Raw genomic sequence first — 20,510 nt, 5'->3', positions numbered from 1 at the left:
CTCTCTCTCTCCCCCCCTCTCTCTCTCTCCCCCCCTCTCTCTCTCTCTCTCTCTCCCTCCCTCTCTCTCTCTCTCTCTCTCTCTCTCTCTCTCCCCCCCTCTCTCTCTCTCCCCCCCTCTCTCTCTGTCTCTCTCTCCCTCTCTCTCTCTCCCTCCCTCCCTCTCTCTCTCTCTCTCTCTGTCTCTCTCTCTCTCTCTTTCTCTCTCTCTGTCTCTCTCTCTCTGTCTCCCTCTCTCTCTCTGTCTCTCTCTCTCCCTCTCTCTCTCTGTCTCTCTCTCTCTCTCTCTCTCTCTCTTCCTCTCTCTCCCCCCCCCTCTCTCTCTCCTCCCTCCTCTCTCTCTCTCTCTCTGTCTCTCTCTCTGTCTCTCTCTCTCTCTCTCTCTCTCTCTGTCTCTCTCTCTCTCTGTCTCTCATCTCTCTCTGTCTCTCTCTCTGTCCTCTCTCTCTCTCTCTCTCTCTCTCTTCCTCTCTCTCCCCCCCCCCCCCCCCCCCCCCCCCCCCCCCCCCCCCTCTCTCCCCCCCCCCCCCCCAGGAGGACCCGTTCGTCATGGTGGCAGAGAATATCCTGGGGCAGCCGAAGAGATACAAAGGTTTCTCCATCGACGTCCTCGACGCCCTCCGCCAGAATCCTGGGCTTCAAATACGAGATCTACCAGGTGGGACGGACACAGGAGACACACGGAGACAAGTGTCTTTCAGTTACATCCGATGTGCACAGTCACGTTGGGAGATTTTGGTTTCTCAATGAACTGGGTCTCCGAAGCGTCTGATTGGCTGTTGGTGGTTCACCATGTTAGTCTCATGTGTTCATTGCATCCAATCAGCTGCTGCGTCCAGGTCTTGATGCACATGGAAGTTTGACTGTTGGATAAATAGCGATTCTCCTCTGGAGCTTCAGGTGGTATCTTCTGTGGTTTGACTGAACTTGATCTTCCCTCCAGGTGAGCGACAGTAAATACGGATCTCAGCTTCCAAACGGGTCGTGGAACGGCATGATCGGCGACCTCATCAGTAAGGTAAGACAGGAAGTGAAACAGATGATTCAGTCCAGCTTCCTGTTAAAACTCAGTGTTTCTCTGACTCGTCTCTGATTGGCTGTGAGTCGTTCGCTTCAGCGTGTGTTAACTCCACAACATATACCACACAGGTCAAGATGTTGTTTAATGAGACAGATTCAACCTTTAACTGGGTCAGATCTTCGTGTTGAGTGTTAAGGTTTGTGCCTGTTGGCCACCGTACTTCCTGATACTGATCCTGTGTGTCCTCTCCTCCCCCCAGAAAGCCGACCTGGCCGTGTCAGCCATCACCATCACACCTGAGAGGGAGAACGTGGTCGACTTCAGCAAACGTTACCTCGACTACAGCGTCGGGATCCTGCTGCGAAAGCCCGAGGAGAAGATCAACATCTTCTCTCTCTTCGCGCCCTTTGACCTCGCCGTCTGGGCGTGCATCGCCGCGGCGATCCCTGTGGTGGGCGTGCTCATCTTCCTGCTCAACAGGCTGCAGGGCGCTGCGAGCGTCCGGTCAGAATCCTCCACCGGGCCAGCCGGCCAACGGCGTGGGTCGGGCACGCTGCACAGCGCCATCTGGATCGTGTACGGAGCATTCGTGCAGCAAGGTGAGAGCAGAGATGTAAAAAACAGAAGGAGCAGGGAGGAGGGTTTAGATCCTTCATCCTGTTGGATCAACTTAACTTTCATCGAGTCACAGGTTGGATTGAAGCCGAATTTAAGTTCAGTGAAATCGATCGATTTCTTCTGACGGGGCAAAGAAAGTTCCGATCTGTGAACGTCCTGATGGAGACGACCTGCGAGTTTCAGGTTCACTCATTTATATTCGTATCTCATGAGACTCTTCGTCGTTGCCGCTCACAGAAGCATCACTTTATGTTTTAAATCAATGTCAGTGAAGTTGTTTCTCACAGTAACGAAGACTCACTTTATTTGACCTGAAGCCGATCAGACTGGTGGAAGCTGGTGTCTCAGTTGGTCGTCCTGCAGCTGAGTGTCGTCACGACGCCGGTTTCCTGTGACGAGAAACAGACGAGTCTCTTTGAGAGATTCTCACGCTTCCTGATCTCAGCACCGGGGAGATTATCGGCCTTGTAGAGGCGGATTTCAATTTGATTTTGGGGAGTTTTAATTTGCAGCAGTTACACGGATTACACAGAAACAGAGCAGGGAAAAATAATCACAGAAGGATTTGTAGCGAAGGAAATATTTAACAGAAAAGCAGAAACAAGGCCACAAAACTTTAAAGTGCTTAAATGAATTAGAGGGAGGTTAAGATTCCAGAGCTGCAGGACATGTCAGTGAAATAATGAACGTGTGTGTGTGTGTGTGCGTGTGTGTGTGTGCGTGCGTGTGTTCTGTACTTGTGAGGACATTCACTGACATAATATCCTCCGACCTCCGACCGACCTCTTCCTAAAACCTGACTCTTCATTAAAATGCACTAAAATCGTCTCTTAAATCTCAAACAGCCTGAAAAACAAGATCAGACACTTGTTAAAATTCTCCTCACATTCTGAAACATGATTCACTTTCCAAGACGTCCTCTCCTCCTTCATATATCTTCACACGTCCTCCACCCTTTTAAAACGTCTTTGACAATTTGGAAGGAAACCCCCCCCCCCCCCACTCATCTGTGGCTCCAGCTGCTGTGAGGACGAACACGTCTTTTCCCAAACGTCATCCTCTCTTCCTCCATCGTTCTTATCACCTGTGATTCTTCTCCTCCTCCTCCTCCATGAATCAGCTTCACCCCAGCATCCCCCCACTGCTCCCCCGCCCCACTGCCCCCCCCCCCCCCCACTGGCCCCCCCCCCCCCCCCCACTGCTCCCCACCAGGCTCCTCTACAGATGAACTGTATCTGTGTCCAGAGGTTGGGATAGAAAGTGTCTGTGGTTGTAACGTCTGCACATTATTAGGTTATTAAACATCCATCCACCTAAACAAGAGGTTTCTAACAGAGGAAAGATGTCTCTCACACACACAGGGAAGCAGCTGCACCTATTATGGTCTGGCAGGTTGCCTAGGAAACCTTTTAGGCCTAACAGGTTGTCATTAGCTGCAGCTGTGCAGCCTCTGGTTGATGGAGCGCCGCTCACACCCGCTGTTTGGCTCTGGCGGCCGGCGTCGTCCTGGTAACCCTGAACCGAGAGGTCACCCAGCATCAGTCTGGAAACATGTGAAGACTGAACCTGCTAAATCCCTGTTTGTGTGTCTGTGTGTGTCTGTGTGTGTCTGTGTGTGTAGGCGGGGACAGTGTGGTGGGCTCGGTGGCTCTGAGGATCGTCATGGGAAGCTGGTGGCTCTTCACGCTCATCGTGTGTTCATCATACACAGCGAACCTGGCAGCGTACCTGACGGTGTCACGCATGGACCACGCTATATGGTAACACACACACACACACACACACACACACACACACACACACACACACACACACACACACACACACACAGCTCAGTGTGAGTTTGCAGCTACTAAAGATTTAAACAAATGTGAATTCAGACTCAAACAGCATCTGCATCATTGTCTAAATATCTGTTTATCCCACTGTCACACGAGGACACACACTCTCACACACACCCTCAGACACACACACACACTCTCACACACCCTCAGACACACACACTCACACACCCTCAGACACACACACACACACTCACACACCCTCACACACACACCCCCTCAGACACACACACCCCCTCAGACACACACACACCCTCAGACACACACACACACCCTCACACACACACCCCCTCAGACACACACACACACCCTCAGACACACACACTCACACACCCTCAGACACACACACACACACTCACACACCCTCACACACACACCCCCTCAGACACACACACACACCCTCAGACACACACACACCCTCAGACACACACACTCTCTCACACACACCCCCTCAGACACACACACACACACACACCCCCTCAGACACACACTCTCACACACCCCCTCAGACACACACACACACACACACACTCTCACACACCCCCTCACACACACACACACACTCTCACACACCCTCAGACACACACACACACACACCCTCAGACACACACACACACACACCCCCCCTCAGACACACACACCCTGTCGTCCTCAGTGATATCAAGATCTCGACCATCCAGGAGAACGTTTCAGCCCCTTTCAGAGTAAAGAATGAATATTTATCAGATTAAACTAAATCAGGTCTTGAGTTATAATTTAAAGGTTTAATGTTTAGAAGCTAAAATCTGAGGAGCTTCGTCTTCTTCTGTCTTTGAGTCCGGAAAGAGAACGAGCAACAAACTGTGACCTGACGGATCCGTCTTTTCATTTCATTCTCTTCTCATTCATATCAGATTTATACAAAATGTAAAATCTGATATCATCACAAATTTAGTAAACAAATTTAGTCTGAGATTCAGGAAGAAGAAACAGAATATTTCATGTTGAAATGTGAACGTTTGACTGAACGTCTGGAACCTGAAGCTGTCGAACCATCACATCCGTTCATTTCACCTCTAGCAGCAGGTTTTAAAAAGTATGAATTTAGTTTAAAGCTTTAAAAACCTGAAGTTTTCCAGAACTGCATCTTTGTGAAATTGAGGTCGTGGGGTTGAATCCTGTCGGTTCAGCGTCGGATTCGAATATTTCTCTTCCAGCGCAGCTTGACGTGAACCTGCTGCTTTTATTTCAAACACAGATTCAGAGAAAAACCTGGAGGGGAAAGAACTGTGAGGTTTTATAACACAGAGGAAATAAAGTTTCAAAGTTTCTTTTCTTTAACGTCACGTTGTCGGAGACCTGCTCAGTTTGTGTCTCAGCTGCAAAGTGAGAAACCAGTTTAACTTCAACTGGAACGTCTGAGGCCACAACACGTTTTACTGATCAGAGTTTCATCACAACGACAAACTGAGAACTCAACAACTTTTACCCATTATTTCATTTAAGACGTTTACTTTTTATTCATTTGTCAGTTTTTCACTGGACAAAATTAACAGAAAGGAAGAACATAAAAAAAAACATAATGAGTATAAGTAATAAGTAAGTAAGCATATAAACGGGACACTTCGCTCAATATCAATCTGTTTTCGCGTATGAACCTAAATTAACACCTGAAAACTCAGATATTTTACGTTTTAAGAATGAATCTTTGCTTGAAGAACATTATTTGATAAGAGTTTTAAAAGAACATTTTATTGTTTTATCTTGAACAAATCTTTAGTCTCATTGTCCAAGCTAACATTAGCCTCCTGCTAACATTAGCCACTTGCTAACATTAGCCTCCTGCTAACATCTTTGAACTCCTCGTTCTGACTGAAGTGAATCTGATGTGTGAAATGCTTGATCTCCACATCACATGTGAAACGCTTCCATCACCAGTTTCTGTCGAACGTGTGATGTCGTCCGCAGCGTCCTCAGCTGTTTGCCTCCTGGTGGTCACTGTCACGGGCTGAAGATCAAACATGGCGTTTCATTTTTACACGTTTGGTTGATGCGTAACTCAGAGTGTTAGAACATCAAAGTCCGACCCTTCTATTTATCTTCTGAGTGTGTGTGTGTGTGTGTGTGTGTGTGTGTGTGTGTGTGTGTGTGTGTGTGTGTGTGTGTGTGTGTGTGTGTGTGTGTGTGTGTGTGCGCCTCTTTGAGTGACTGTGTTTTCGCGACGTGATGATTTTAGATTTTCCCGCTGTTCCCTGTTTTCGCCCGGTCCTTCTGGAACAATGTTCCTCGACCTCAGCGGCTCGGTCGCAGCAGAGGAGAGGCAAATAGAAGGAGGCGGGCGGGGGGGCGGAGACACGAGGGGAAGAATAAAGATGTGAAACAATAAAGTTTGTGTCTGAAACAAAGTGAGATCACTGCAGAGGCACATTAACACTTACTCCAAATAAATAAGTATTTTTCCGAACAACCTTCAAGTGTTGACCCGACAAACATGAACCACGTTCAGACTCTTGGACTCGGACTAATCCCTGGTTGTTCTCTGGAAGCGGCTCGGTGTCCTCAGGTGTTTGTCTCCGCGTGGTGTCCTCAGGTGTTTGTCTCCGTGTGGTGTCCTCAGGTGTTTGTCTCTGCGTGGTGTCCTCAGGTGTTTGTCTCTGCGTGGTGTCCTCAGGTGTTTGTCTCTGCGTGGTGTCCTCAGGTGTTTGTCTCTGCGTGGTGTCCTCAGGTGTTTGTCTCTGCGTGGTGTCCTCAGGTGTTTGTCTCTGCGTGGTGTCCTCAGGTGTTTGTCTCTGCGTGGTGTCCTCAGGTGTTTGTCTCCGTGTGGTGTCCTCAGGTCGTTCCAGGACCTGGTGCGGCAGATCGACGTGGACTACGGGACGGTGCGGGACTCTGCGGTCTACGACTACTTCAGGAACAAAGGGACCAACCCTCTGGAGCAGGACAGCACGTACGCTGAGCTGTGGAGGACGATCAGCAAGAACAACGGGCTGGACTATTCTGTGTCCAGTCCGTCAGAGGGAATACGCAAGGTACACACTGTGTGTGTGTGTGTCTGTGTGTGTGTGTGTGTCTGTGTGTGTTCATCCATACACACAAAAACACACACTCCTCTGTTTACTCATTACTTAATTGCAGCAGCAATTCAACAATACACCTGTTAGTGCAGCAGTGTTGCAGTGTGTGTGTGTGTGTCTGTGTGTGTGTGTGTGTTGTTATGTTGTTGTGCTCATAGATCTCCCAACAGCCGATGACAAATTAGTATCACAGATAAATCGGCTCTGAGTAAATCCATTATTCAGCCATTTGCATGATAAACATCCCCCATGATTCTGTGATGACTTCTCTCTGTGGTTACCCCGAACACACACACACACACACACAGTAACACACACACAGTAACACACACACACACACACACACACACACACATAGAGTAACACACACACACACACAGTGTCCAGAACAGAATCATATCCTGGTTCAAACTTCATGCCATGTTTTCTGTATTTTCTGGGACCAACATTGAAAATCTCAAAACCTTTATATTTCTGAGTAACCAGATTCTTCCTGTTCATCACATAATGAATCTACTGATTGATCCATGAAACTGGGAACTGTCCGTCACCTCCTGTCGACAGAGCTGCGTCTCTGATTGGCTGCTGAGCTGACACCTGATGTCCAGTGTTTCCATAGGATCAGAACCTGAAGGTGTTTCAGTGTCTGAGGAAAGAAAACAGGTCAAACTGGGTCGGACCCGTCACCGCCTGTGTGTGTTTGTCTACAGGCCAAGAAGAGTCCGTACGCCTTCCTGTGGGACATGGCGGTGCTGGAGTACGCGGCGCTGACGGACGACGACTGCACCATCACCGTGTCGGGAAACAGCATGAGCAGCAAAGGCTACGGCATCGCCATGCAGCACGGCAGCCCGTACAGAGACCTCTTCTCTCAGAAGTGAGTGTGCATTTAAACCTTTTCACCTCAGGGACAAATCTGGAGAATCAAACCGTGAAAACATTTCTGAACTTGTGCAGGAGACGAAGAGTCGTTTTAAAGCTGCTGTTATCATCAGCGGACATTTTGTTGTTCACAGGTTCATGCACATGAAGCAGGTCGTGATAATCTTCTTATAACATATTCTGGATTTCTTTTGCTCAAACAAACAACCATTTGCTTTGTGCAGTGAAACCTGACGATGAGTTCACGATGGAGCTTCTGCTTTGTTGATCTGGACTCATCAGCCAATCACAGCAGAGAGCCTCTGACTGGAGGAAGAAACCTGCGGCAGTGATGAAGCTGTTGAATCGATGCCCGACGCTAAACTCAGCTAAGCTCGGATGAAAGGAGGCGTATTAAGCAGCAAACGGGATTATTCACGGTGTGATGTGTAAACACAGCGACGTGCACTAATTACTTATTTGATTTGCGAAGCAGAAGCTGGATTTGTTTTTCCTTAATTCATTTATCTCCTTCAGAGGATGAGCTGAAGATGAAAATCCTGGAGCCGCAGAGTGAAACCTCGTCTCTGCCCAAACACAAATTGATCCCAGTGCGAGTTTACAAAACCACGTTGATCGCCGAGTAAATCTCTGCGTCATTACATCGTGAGTTAACGAAGAATCACACGAGACGACTTTCTCACCCGTCTCGTATCGATCGGCAGGCGAGAAACAGGAAGTACACAAACTTCAGGAAAGTGGCGACTGACAGGGGGGGGGGGCTCTCTGGGTTGTGTCTCCTCACCCTGTGGCTGAGTGTGTGTGGGGGGGGGGGGGGGGGGGGGGGTCATTTTACCCTGCTCTGACTCCACTCTTGAAGTTTCTTCTTCTCTGGTCTCAGAGTCGCAGCGATCGCCAGGTTCATTGTCAGGCGTCGGTTTGTCCCTCGTCCCTCTGCTCCTCCTCTTCCTCTTTAATTAAGCAGCAGTGTGTTTATTTGGGGATTAGTTTGTGTTGGTGAATGGAGACAAACACTAGTTATTAATGAAGTCTTTACACAGGAGCGAGGAGCGCCGCGCGGGGACGAGCGGGGACGAGCGGGGACGAGCAGGGACGAGCGGGGATAATGTGTCTGAGTGTTAAACTGAGGCCTGAGCTATTGTTCGGCTGCAGAACCATTATCTGCACATTTCAACCATCCTTTTAAAACCTGGTCCCACAGCTGCTCCATCCTGAGCCTCCTCTTGATAATCCTGCGTTAATAACCTCACTTTGTTTCCTCCGCTGCTCGTTTCAGCTGAAAACTAGTTTGTCCACGGGGTGTTTCGATGGGGGGGGTACTGTGGCGCACTGACCTTCAACACGTTCACGCTGAGTTGAGCAGATTAAATAAAGCAAATTGGGCTGAGATTTTACTGCAGCTGAACGTAGGTTGTATGTCGCAGTTTGTTTAATTAAGTCCCCAAACTGAGCAGCAAGGGGGCGCTACCGCACCGAAACTCCACGTATCACAGACAAAACATCTCGGGTCACAGAGGAAACTTCACCAACACTCGGAGAAAACGTCTGAAATGATGAAGAGATCAAACATGTTGTTTTCAGACCTGAAAGTCTGAACCAGCGCCCCCTGCTGCCTTGTCTTTTACTAACCAAGTGTCGATTCATATTCTGAGCTGGAACCAAAATCAATCCAGCTCTTATTCTGAAAAGATGAAGCCTCAATCGTCTGCTTTCAACCTGGCAGAAATAAAACACTTGTGAAAAGCGACAGTTTAGATTAGAATCGACTCAACGCTTGGTTTGAAGTGACGTGAGAAGCTGAACTTTCTCTCCACTGCAGCATCGATCCGCAGCATTAAGCGCTCGGCTAATTGCCCATAACGACCCATTTCAAAAACAGAAATTCAGCTGTGACGAGCGCCGCTTTGTGCAGGAGGCTTTTTACTGGAGTGGATTTCATGAAGGAAACAGCCGAGTTTCTCTCAATCAACAACTGAGAAATACGACACGTTGTTGAAAGTCACATTTCTGACGCTCAGCGGTCGAGTTCATCGAATCGTCTCTTCTAAAAAGATTCTTTGGTTTGTGCAGAAACAAAACGTCAGAGCAGAAGTTCAGTGTTTGACCATCACACGTTTCTCCTGATGAAAACATGAATCTGCAGCGAGACACGACGACGCTGCTTCAGAGAGTCGGACAGAAAGAGTCTCTCAGTATTTACTTTGCAACTTTCAGCTCAACACATCATATTGACATCAAGTCTTTATTGATGCACTTTCCCTTCAGGATAAATATCAGGTAATATTCTTTGAAAGGCTGAAATCTAATAAAAAGATTTTGGACGATTGAAGCTCAGTTCTGAAGTGAACATAATGTTTTGATATTTGGCTGAAATATATGTTTTTTGCTACGAATCAAATGTTGTATTGATTATAGCTTAAGACTCTTTCTGTGATCCGTTCTAAAGGCGGCTCTGACACACAGGCCGAGTTCTGAAAGAAGCCGAGTTCTGAAAGAAGTGTTTTTCATGTTGTCACAGCTGCAGCTTTAACATTCAGCCCAACACGACCCTGGATCAACTCAGAATCCTGTGTGTGACTCACCTGCTCCTCTCTTCTCCTCCAGGATCCTGGAGCTGCAGGAGAAAGGCGACCTGGACATCATGAAGCAGAAGTGGTGGCCTCGCACCGGCCGCTGTGACCTCAACAGCCACGCCGGCGCCAGCCCCGACGGCCGCTCCCTCAAGCTGCACAGCTTCGCCGGCGTCTTCTGCATCCTGGCCGCCGGCCTGCTGCTGGCCTGCCTGGTGGCCGGGCTGGAGGCGTGGTGGAACAGCAACCGCTGCCGCCAGGAGCAGCCCAAAGAGGTGACTGAGCACAGGGCCCGGCGGACGGGCCAGTGGGGGGAGGACACTGCCACACTCTACTTTAAGGATCCAGCCGCAGACGCGAGCCCCGACTTAGTGGAGCTCCAGTACACCCAGCTGTAGAGGAGGGTAGAGAGCGCGGGGGGGCAGAGGGCGCTGACCTCATCAGGCCACTGATTGAAATCAAATTTGGTCTCTTAGTATTATTATTATTATGATTATTATGATTATTATTATTATTATCATCATTATGATTATCATCATTATTATTATCATCATTATTATTATCCATTTCTTTTTTCCACCTCCTCCCACCTGAACTTACAGAGCTCATCTCCTCCAGTGCAGCTCAGACCATCACGTCTACTAACACGCTCATAAACAGCAGCTCCTCCTCCAGCGGGGGGGTTTCGGGTTCGAGTCTTTACGAGCAAACTGAGTCGAATTAGCTACAACAAGAAGGATGTGGCTCCCGGCTCGTCCTGCGTGTTACAGCCGAGAGCGCCCGCGGACTTTAATCATTAGTCCCCACAGAGTCGACTCGTCACCATTCAAGTGCCTGCTATTGAATTATTGTTATAAACTCATTTTCTACTGTGAAGCTTTGGTAATTTCCTGCACCCGAGGGTCTGAGTGCAGATTATAATTAGCAGGCGGGAGAGATGGCTCAGGCACACACACACACACACACACACACACACACACACACTCACACACACTTTAAACACGTTTTCCTTTAAGTGTAAAATCAAAAGACATAAAGAAACAAAAAGTCGTTTACAACATCGGAGAGAATCTGAATCTGCGTCTGATCGTTATCGCAGCTGCTTCGTGTCCTGTCACTCAAACACACTCGAGAGGAATAAAAACACAGCAGCCAATTAGAACCTGACTCTGTCATTAATGAAACAGTTACACAGGAAGAGCAGTTAATTAATCATTCATGCATCTAATCAATATTAATGACGACAACAAGGAAACATCTGATGATTAATACACAGATTCATGGATTAATTATTTGCAGCTGATTTACAACACAGAGGATTTAAATGTGTCCCAGCAACAGATTTAATATGAATTTAACTATCATAACTTGTTTAAGTGTGAATGAGCGTTTAAATGATAAACAAATGTTAATCTGTAATTATACTAATTAGGTATAGATGTTATAAGATAAAGAAGATTTCGAGAATACGGCTGTAACGTGATGATAAAATCTCTTCTCACACTCTTTCATTTGAATAATCTTTATTGATCTGAAGAATTTTAAACATCACATAAATCAACATCTTTCATGTTCACACAGAGTGAAAATACATATCAGCGGCATTAGGTCACAAATTGTTAACGAACACATCATCATTATATTCTGTTTGTTAAGTGACGTTTAGTGTTGAACATTTTCTTCATCGCACAAAAAGTGTTGGTTCCTGAATGTGCTCCTTCCAGATAGAGGATGTGACTCCACAGGAAGGTAGAACCTAGAGTCCGGAGACACACGTTAAAACACATGAACAGGAACCCAGCTCAGATCTCGTTGACACAACTTCTGCCCCTCGACAACCACAACAACACAATCTGCTGTAGAACATGTGCAGCTCAGCACGTTAGTCATGTGACAGGGGACAGACGAAGCTTCCACGTGGATCCATAAACTAAAGTGTGAGCAGACGGTGAAGTGAACGTCCTCTAGTAAAAGATCTGTGTCCCACATCCTTCGCCCATGAGTCCTGCTACTGTCACTGTTTCACGTCTTATTGAAGATTATATGTCAATGTGGACGCCCGTGTTGTCTGTCTCCTCTCCCTCTCTCCATCTATCCCTTTATTTCTTTATTTACACTTGACTGTCTGATCTCGTGCAGGTCACTAAGGATTACAGACTGGCAAGGGTTTCTGGTCCATTGACATATAATGACATTACAACTGCTTCATCGGAGGGGAGGAGGGACATTTGGACAGAGAGAGAGAGAGGCTGGGATGAAGCAGAAGCTATTGATACAGGTCAGAATAGAATCCTATACAATGATTTAACAAAAAGACCCAAATAATCATCTAAACAACACATCTGTGCCTTCAACGACCACTGTGATCTGCAGACGTTTGGTTTGTGGTCACTTCTAAATCTAGAATCTAGAAAAACAGGACTCGTCTGGTTTTTCTGTGGCGTAAAAGATCTGGAAACAAATCTCTGGTTTTCTCTCCAAAGATATTTGACTAAATATGACAAAGACATAATGAGCATTAGTGGTGATAACACGTTATATATTCATTTTTAATCTATTTCCACCATAAACTAAATGACAGGATCACAAGCTAATGGTTACATTTCTATTTATTTATTTCTAGTTTCCTGAAGCTAAAACTGTTTAACAGGCGATGATTTACTTCACAAATCTTAAATCCCACATTTTATGGCTCATTCAACCATCAACTGCAAAAAGTGCTAAAGCTAATTAGCCTCAGCAGAGAGGATTGCAAGGATTGAAATTCTAAAAATAATTTCCAGAACCAGAGAATTTCAGCTTTAAACAAAGAACAACTCATAAAAGTGAAAAACTGAAATCTGAAATCTGAAAGTGAATTTGTTGTTTAACTCTACGCAGACGATTCGATATTATACGTTTAAACTGGTGCTCGACCTCCTGTTACCTCATCATTAATGCTGAACCCCCCCGGTCATCAGAAACCGTCCTGGTGCTTTTCTGTTTGTTCACTCAGACATTTATAACTGTGTCGACACGTCTCATAAGGGCTGACCTCTGACCTCTGACCTCTGACCTCATGTTCGCCTGAACCTGGTGAACAGAATAAACAAGTTTCACTGTGAATCACAAGAAATCCGACAAACGTCTCTGTGCCTTTTAATTTACTCTCATTATCGACTTAACTAAAGTAACTTATCACTAAACCTGTCTCTGGCGCCATCATTAGGTCAAACTGTTGAATTCCCATCAGCCTCGGGGATGTCCTGTGCTAACGTTAGCATCTGGCTCAAAGTATCTGTGCCTCACTGAAAAAAACAATATATACGTTGGTGAATCAGAAAGTTTTTGTGTCTCAGCCGAAATAAATGAAAACGATTCGGGATCACTCGATTGTTTACGCCTCAGCGTTCGTGGTCTCGTCCGCTGTCGACTCGTTCACGGCAGAGACGCTGATGTAAAGTCCACTTGTTCCAAACTGAATTCTGAGCCAAAGGTTTCAAAGAGTCACACGAATCCTAAAAGAACCCGAAACAACTGAAAACTGTTTTTATCACAGTTCAGCACCAACCACTCGACAGTTTGATTCGTAACGACGCAAGAGAAAGAGCGATTTAACTCCTCCGCTCCACCGGGAGCGCTCTTCAAAAGAGCTGATTGTTTTCTAAATGAACCGAAGCTTTCAGACGCCGGCTGTTGTTTTCTTCCTCTTCGCCCACATCAGCGCTCGCTCTCTAACGACTGGACGAGGTTTAATCCCAGACGTTTATTTATTCAGGCGAGATGCCAGTTCGCCGCTGCAGCTGAAAACATGTTTTAATGAGGCGGCGGCCGCTCGGAACAAAAACCTGCGCTCAGACGCTTTAATCGTCTTTGAGGGCGTCTCTCTGAGGCTGAGAGGAACCGTTCACACCTCCTGCATTAACAAGTGTTTACGACTTCTCGACTGGAGCTCGATCTTTTCCTTAAGAAATACATCAATAGATAAATATACAAATTTATAAAAAAAAATTCCTTGTCAACACTAGAATTAATAACATATCATTTTAAATAAATTTGAGGAAATTAACAAAAATATAGTTGTGTAATTCGTTAAAGTTATAACCCTTCAGATTTCAGTCGTGGTTGATTTGGCGACACCTGTGGTTACTGGTGGTAACAGCAGACACTGTTTACTACCACAGATATATGCTACATACTGATCAGCAGGGGGCAGCAAACACACTTTTAGCAGCTTTTGTTTACCAGAAATGCAAATATAGAAGAAAAACTACAAAAGTCTACGCTATATTTAAAAACCGAAAAAATTTTAGGAGCCGCAGAAGTTGTGACTAAACGCTGACGAATCATTTTCATTTCCTGTGGCTCCTTCATAATAAAGACATGATACAAAAACAATACCAACCGTACTATTTAAGCACACGCATCATTTCCTGTTAATTTCTCTGCCATGAACGTAATGAAAACAAAACTTTGGAGACGTCTTATTAAAAAAATATAGAAAATAGAAAATAAGTTGGAAATAGTAAAAATGTAAAAAGGGCCCAAATTTAAAATCGACAGAAACTGTTCCTCAGTCGAATCTGCAGGGGTGGGTTTGGGGGGGCTACATTAGTAAAATCCTGGCTCCGCCCCTGCTGCTGACATCACTGCAACATGAATATATGTGTGATATTAATACACAGTGTAAATGTGTCATTGTTCTGAATCTCACTCGTGTTTCTGTGACTAATCTCACTGATGCTGGAACAACCGACTTCGTGAGTTTGTTGTAAAGTGACGACTTGTTTCAACGAGCTGCGTTCAGACGTTCAGACTCAAACGTTTTACAGACGAGAAGGAACAACAAACAAACACATGTTTAGTTAAACGCAGAGACACGAGTTTACACCCTACGTTTATTTATTTAATTTCAATCTAAGATCCAGAGTCGATCCTGAAGCGAAACAATCGACTCCTCAGTTTCTAAATCTCACGAGAAAACAACTCGAATAACTTTACAACAAACCGAGTCCGTTCGGCTCCAGGATCGTTTTGCTCCAGACATCAAACCTTTACTTCTCACCGGCCAAGTTTGATTTCAAGTGTTTGTGACTAATTGGTTTGTGGCCTCGGTGCTCAGCGGGTCAGACGTCAGCCCGCCAATCAAAACTCAAAGGCCAAATTCAGTGTCAGAAGGAGAATGTGAGGAGCAGCATCAGACCTGAATCAGTCTGAGAAACCGGCCCGTCGCCAATCTCAGCCTCTGTGTCCCCCCCCCTGTCTCCCCTCTGTCCTCCACCCCCCCGCTCCTCCTCTGTAGGACAAGGAGGTGAATCTGGAGCAGGTGCATCGTCGTATGAACAGTCTTTTGGACGAGGACTTGGCCCACAAGCAGATCCCCGGCCCCTCTATCGAGATCTCTGCGCTGGACATCGGCAGCATGCAGCCCAGCCAGGTGCAGGGGCCGGAGTCCGTGCGGGACTACCCCCCCTCGGGCCACGCTGTGACCACGTTCCTCCCCGGGGAGGGGGCGCCGCCTCCTCCTCTTCCCCACCCTCACCATGGGGGGACCCTAGGCAGGACGCTACCTCTGTCCCAGGGCCCTGGCAGCACAATGTTGCCCCTGCACCACCCGCTCAGCAGCTCCAGCCTCAGCGGCACCATGCAGTGCAAACACAGGGCCCCCAACGGGGGGCTCTTCCGACAGAGCCCTGGCAAGACGCCCATGCCAATGTCCTACCAGGCAGTCTCCGCAGGACCCATACCCGAAGCCATTGAGGCCACTCACAGTACATCCATATAGGGGGGGCGTCAAATTGCATCATGACGAGTGTGTGTGTGTGTGTGTTGGGGGGGGGGGGGGGGGGGGGGGGGGGAAAGAGGGGTTCTTCAGAGGAAAATTATTATAGAAGAAAAAAAACAAAATGTACAAAGTAAAAGATTTTTGTATCTCACTTCCTGTTCAGAAACGACCACGTCACAGAGAAACAGTGGGGGGGGGGGGGGGGGTCGGAGGAGTGTCGGGGGGGTCAACCTGTCTCCTGTACATACGTGTAAATACCAAGAGAACGAAGTGAGGTCAAAGTGTATTTTGAATATTCTCAATTTTTGAAGTTGAGTTATATAAAAACAAACAAAACGAGCTAAAAAAATCGTATATAAACAAGATTAAAACGTTATGACTGTTTGAATGGCTTTGTACATTTTGTTCAATATGAAACAATGACGCGAAATTCATTGTGATTGTTTTCTAAGTGCCGAAATTTAACGATGTCTCTCCACAACTCATCGATGTAAACGACTACCCATGATGCACCACTGTAGGGACATTTTAGTGTGGGACACCTACTGTTATGCACCTCTGTACCGACCCTATATATCTTCAGCATCGGACGAAAAGTAATCACCTTTCATTTTCATTTGTACTGAATCTATGAAAATAGTTTGTTTCCGGTCGAAACGTGGGGGGGGGGGGGGGGGGGGGGTTTATATTTTTCACAGTCGTTTGTTTTTTTATACAAACTTTTTATTTGTTTCAGTTTGTGAAGGAGAGAAAGAGAAGAGGACGATGTTAGTTCACACCTGCTGTTAAACTCTTTTTCATACGTAAACTTTCAGCTTTAAAACCCGACGGCCGATCACACACTGGATTTAAGGAAAATTTATATTTGTGTTATTCTTTAATAATTTAGATGCAGACAGGTTTAAATTGGTTTTCTGTGTTTGTCCCGAACGTTAAAACATCTGTTGTTTCTCTGAAATCTGAATTAATCCAAAACCAAATTTAAAGAATTCCTGTGGATGGAGAGTTTGTTCACCTCTAAACAACATCACCACAAAATATTAGAATCCGTATCTGCAGCATGAAGCTCGAAACTTCTATGTTTACATATCTCAACATTTACTTTTCCTCTAGCGCCACCAGCAGGTTGACATTTTAACATCTTTATTTACAGTCTGTGTTTCAGACCAATGAGAAACTGACCCAGTTTCAGACCAGTTGTTGAAACGTAATCGTTCATTAATCATCTTCTTTTTTTTTTAACCCGATTTCTTCATGTTTTTTAATCTATTTTAATAAATATTCAAACTTTTTCTACTTGCGTCGTTCGTGCTGAGAAGTGAAACGAGTCATTTTATTCTGAAAAAAGTTTGTTTTGGTCGACATGAGGAAATAAGTTTGACGTTACTTTTAGGGAGAATTTACCCATAATTCTTTGTGCTTTCATTTCCTGCCATTCTTCGACCTTGAGGTTTTATTCCTCGAAATGAAAACTGCTGTTTTTTTACGTATTTCTTGAATCTGTTCCAGACAAACTGGACTTTGTTCTATTTAACCAGACGATGAAAAGGAACAGCTACATATTTAATGTCTTTGGTTTTTATACGGAGCATTTAATGTAAACATGTTATTTTAATCAGCTGCTCCAGATGTTTGTGAAGCAGGAAGTTGTTCTTCTCAACAGGAAGTAGAAAACCACACGTTTCCCTCCATTTACGTTCATAAGTGCGATTACTTTGCATTTATTGGCCTGATGAGTTTTCACATCTCACACAGAATAAAAGAGACGGAAACCGACCAGTTCACCTTCGCAGGGTTTCTGTTCATTACGGTTCCAGATGGAAACAGATTTATTAAATCTGAAGAAATGTTATTTGGGAAGAAAACATCTGTCTAATTAAATCAAAAGGTTTAAATTCGTTTCTCGAACTTGAACAGAATCTGGTCCGTGTTTGTGGAAAAGAAAGAATCTGAGACTCGAGAGCAACGTCCAGAAATTTAGGACCAAAGTCTCAGAATAAGACATGAAAACATGCAGAATACTCTGACGAGCTAATGCTAATGCTAATACATTGAAATATACCGTGCTCACTTTGCAGATTTAGTTTCATCTGGATGTTTGTAACTTCAAAGTCAGTTTTCTTTTCTGTTCACGTTGTTGTTCACCAGATGTTGAACAAACTGTTTGAAACATCCCAGAGTTCCGATTGTTCTAAAACCACGAGATGAGTTCTGAGGTCACACATGGATCCTGGTCATACTTTAAGTTTTAAGTTCACGTTTAACAGTTAATAAAAGAAAGAATACAAATTCTTCATGTCAGGACACAAACTCTGTAAAGTTACATCAAAGTTTTACATATAAAACAAACTGTTTCTGTGGTTGAACTGAACGTTATTGTTACTGAATCTGATTCACGACTAAACTTCACCAATTTCCATCAGTTTACTCTGTTGCTTGTACCTTTTTTTTAATGCAATAAATCTGAATGAAACAAAGGTTTAATGTGAAACTGTGGATCCAGATGTTTAACATCTGTTTTTTGTTCAAATGCCCCAGAAAGAAATTTCTCATGATTTCATTTCTTCTTTTTAGAGAAAACATTATTTCTTAAAAAAGTTAAATTCCTCGTCTCATGTGGGAACTCCGCTCACACGACGTAAACCTGAACGTGTCGTGTTCGTGTGGAAAAGGACGAAGAAACGTTTTAATGTTGAGTTGATCATCGTTGTGGACGCAGCTCTCGTCAGGACAAACTCTAACGTGGACATTTTCTAACTGTAACACCACGGACTGAGAGCCAGAGGCCCTGATTGGTCCGTGCAGCGTCTCCGTGTGTCGCCCCTTTACGTTTAATCTCCAGCGCCCCCATCAGACAAAGATGAGAACATGAACTGTCATAGCATATAGTCTGTCACCGTACATCTAAGGGAGACCCTTATTTTATTTATGAATATGCTGCTTGGAGTTTCTTAATCTTTAATAAAGAAATATGATTTACAACATTTGTTTCTAATTTTCTGTCAACGACAGCAGGAAGTTCTGTTTTAATTCTACCTCAGTTATTATGTATTTAATGAGAAAAACGTCTCAATATCACAAGAAAAAAGTCGTTCTTCGATGAATAAAAGTCTGAAAACAAGAAAAAAGTCAAAAGAAAAATCTTAAAACGCTACAAAGATGTAATTTAATTTTAAAAAAGCCATAAAATAAGATTTTTTTATTAAATAGGGAAAAAGAAGTGAGCAGCTGTGGAATCCTTCGTACATTCAGCTGATCCCTGATTCACACTGAGCAGCTGACTGAGCACAGACACGAATCTTTGTGCTTTCACTGTTTTCCTCTCGTCAGTGCGTCTGGCAGAAAACATCCTCTGCTCTGTCAATTAGCAGGAAGATTTATCCTGACGCACCGGGAGGAGGATTTGAACCGACACACAGGGAGGTGCAGGATGTCAGCTGTCCCCCGGCTGAAAACTCCTCCGCTCTATGTTTGGCTGTCACCGCACGGCTGCCGGGATAGATCGCCGGTCGGACAGCTGACTCGACTAAACGGTTACATGGCCGCCTGGTTTGTGGAGAGACGCCGAGGCAAAGGGAAGGATGTGTGAGTCGTTGACTGGCAGGAAGCCTTGTTGGCGCGGTGGTCGCACAAATGACTGAGAGGCTCGTACATGAAGTGACGGCTGACACCAGAGCTGAGAGATGTGTTTGGACGAGCTCCTGCGTCCTACGCGACAGCAGGACAGATGGACGGACGCGTGGCGGCTGACCAGAGGATCAAAGACAAATCAAAGGCAAGAGGAGACAAGAACAAGTTCACGCCTCCTCTCTCCTGCTCGCACAACAGTCTTCAACGTTTCAACGTCACTTACACACAAACCTTTAGTTTTCCTGTGGCTCAAACACAGATTTTCTGCCTCCCTCTTACGACTTAAGTTCCAGAGCGACACATTCCTCCTCCGCCACCGCCGCCACGCCGCTGAGCTGTGCCTTTTGGACACAGCAGCTCATTACTCACTTTACCTCCAGCAGCTGCAGGAGATGAAACGCCGATATGAGTGTGAGAGTCCAGTTATGAGCTGTTATATAGTTACAGGCTGAGCTGCTGTCACACAGGGAGAAGGGTCAGTGTCTGTAAATCGGGCGACAGCGTGAAGTCGTGCGGTTACGTTAACGTAGCTGCGCACACAAAGTACTGAGCGCTCTCTGGAGGATCACAGGCGTGAAATGGGAGCAGCTCCAACGCCGTAAAAAAGAAGAAACATAAAAAACGTATGCAGAGAAAGTTAAAAGAATAATTTTATCTAAATCAAAGGTTTATATTAAGATTAATAATATATAATAAATAATAAATGATTTACCGATTTTCATCAAACATTTACTGGCTCCATCTTTTCAAACATGAAGGTTGTATATTCAGGGAACGTGTCGAGGGTAAGCCCCGCCTCTTGCCCATCAGGGATTGGCTGAATGATTTCCTGTTTTTGATTCGATTACGTAGATGAAGAATCACAAGATCGTTTTACCATAAATAAAGATGGACGACACGTCTCCTCCCACTGTCCAGAAAACATCTCCGATACGAACGCTGCCATCTTGTGGTGATGACGTCAGTTGCAGTAAGTAGTGATCGTGGTGTCGAGGTCCCGCCCATACACACCAATCAGGAGTCAGTGTCAGCTGTCAATCATCACGTCTCCGCCTGTTTTCATATCATCAAATAACTGATTCAATCCAAACTGATCAGAAACACTTGAACATCAGAGAGATAAGAACGACCT

At 45.4% G+C, this 20,510-nt stretch overlaps 1 protein-coding gene across 1 annotated transcript; it reads left to right on the top strand.

The window, feature by feature from the left end:
* Positions 1–533: 533 nt before the first annotated feature.
* Positions 534–18,225, top strand: LOC117752419 (glutamate receptor ionotropic, delta-1-like). The gene is made up of 10 exons (XM_034569688.1): positions 534–657; positions 943–1,017; positions 1,280–1,619; positions 3,260–3,398; positions 6,292–6,487; positions 7,243–7,409; positions 10,019–10,259; positions 12,124–12,262; positions 15,266–15,791; positions 15,826–18,225. Exons 2-9 carry the CDS (start codon positions 994–996, stop codon positions 15,721–15,723), a joined length of 1,704 nt encoding a protein of 567 aa, XP_034425579.1. The 5' UTR covers positions 534–657; positions 943–993; the 3' UTR covers positions 15,724–15,791; positions 15,826–18,225.
* Positions 18,226–20,510: the final 2,285 nt, after the last annotated feature.

The sequence above is a fragment of the Hippoglossus hippoglossus genome, chromosome 19 (assembly GCF_009819705.1).
Source record: "Hippoglossus hippoglossus isolate fHipHip1 chromosome 19, fHipHip1.pri, whole genome shotgun sequence".
Taxonomy (NCBI): Eukaryota; Metazoa; Chordata; class Actinopteri; order Pleuronectiformes; family Pleuronectidae; genus Hippoglossus; species Hippoglossus hippoglossus.
The sequence above is the reverse complement of the archived record's forward strand: the minus strand, read 5'-3'. Positions and strand labels throughout refer to the sequence as shown.

What these genes read in the sequence shown, in the direction of transcription:
- LOC117752419 (XM_034569688.1), top strand. Translation starts at nt 994, where the DNA reads ATGATCGGCGACCTCATCAGTAAG. An exon ending in TCGGCGACCTCATCAGTAAG is followed by an intron (nt 1,018 to 1,279) that starts GTAAGACAGGAA and finishes TCCTCCCCCCAG; the next exon opens with AAAGCCGACCTGGCCGTGTC. An exon ending in AGCAGAAGCTATTGATACAG is followed by an intron (nt 12,263 to 15,265) that starts GTCAGAATAGAA and finishes CCTCCTCTGTAG; the next exon opens with GACAAGGAGGTGAATCTGGA.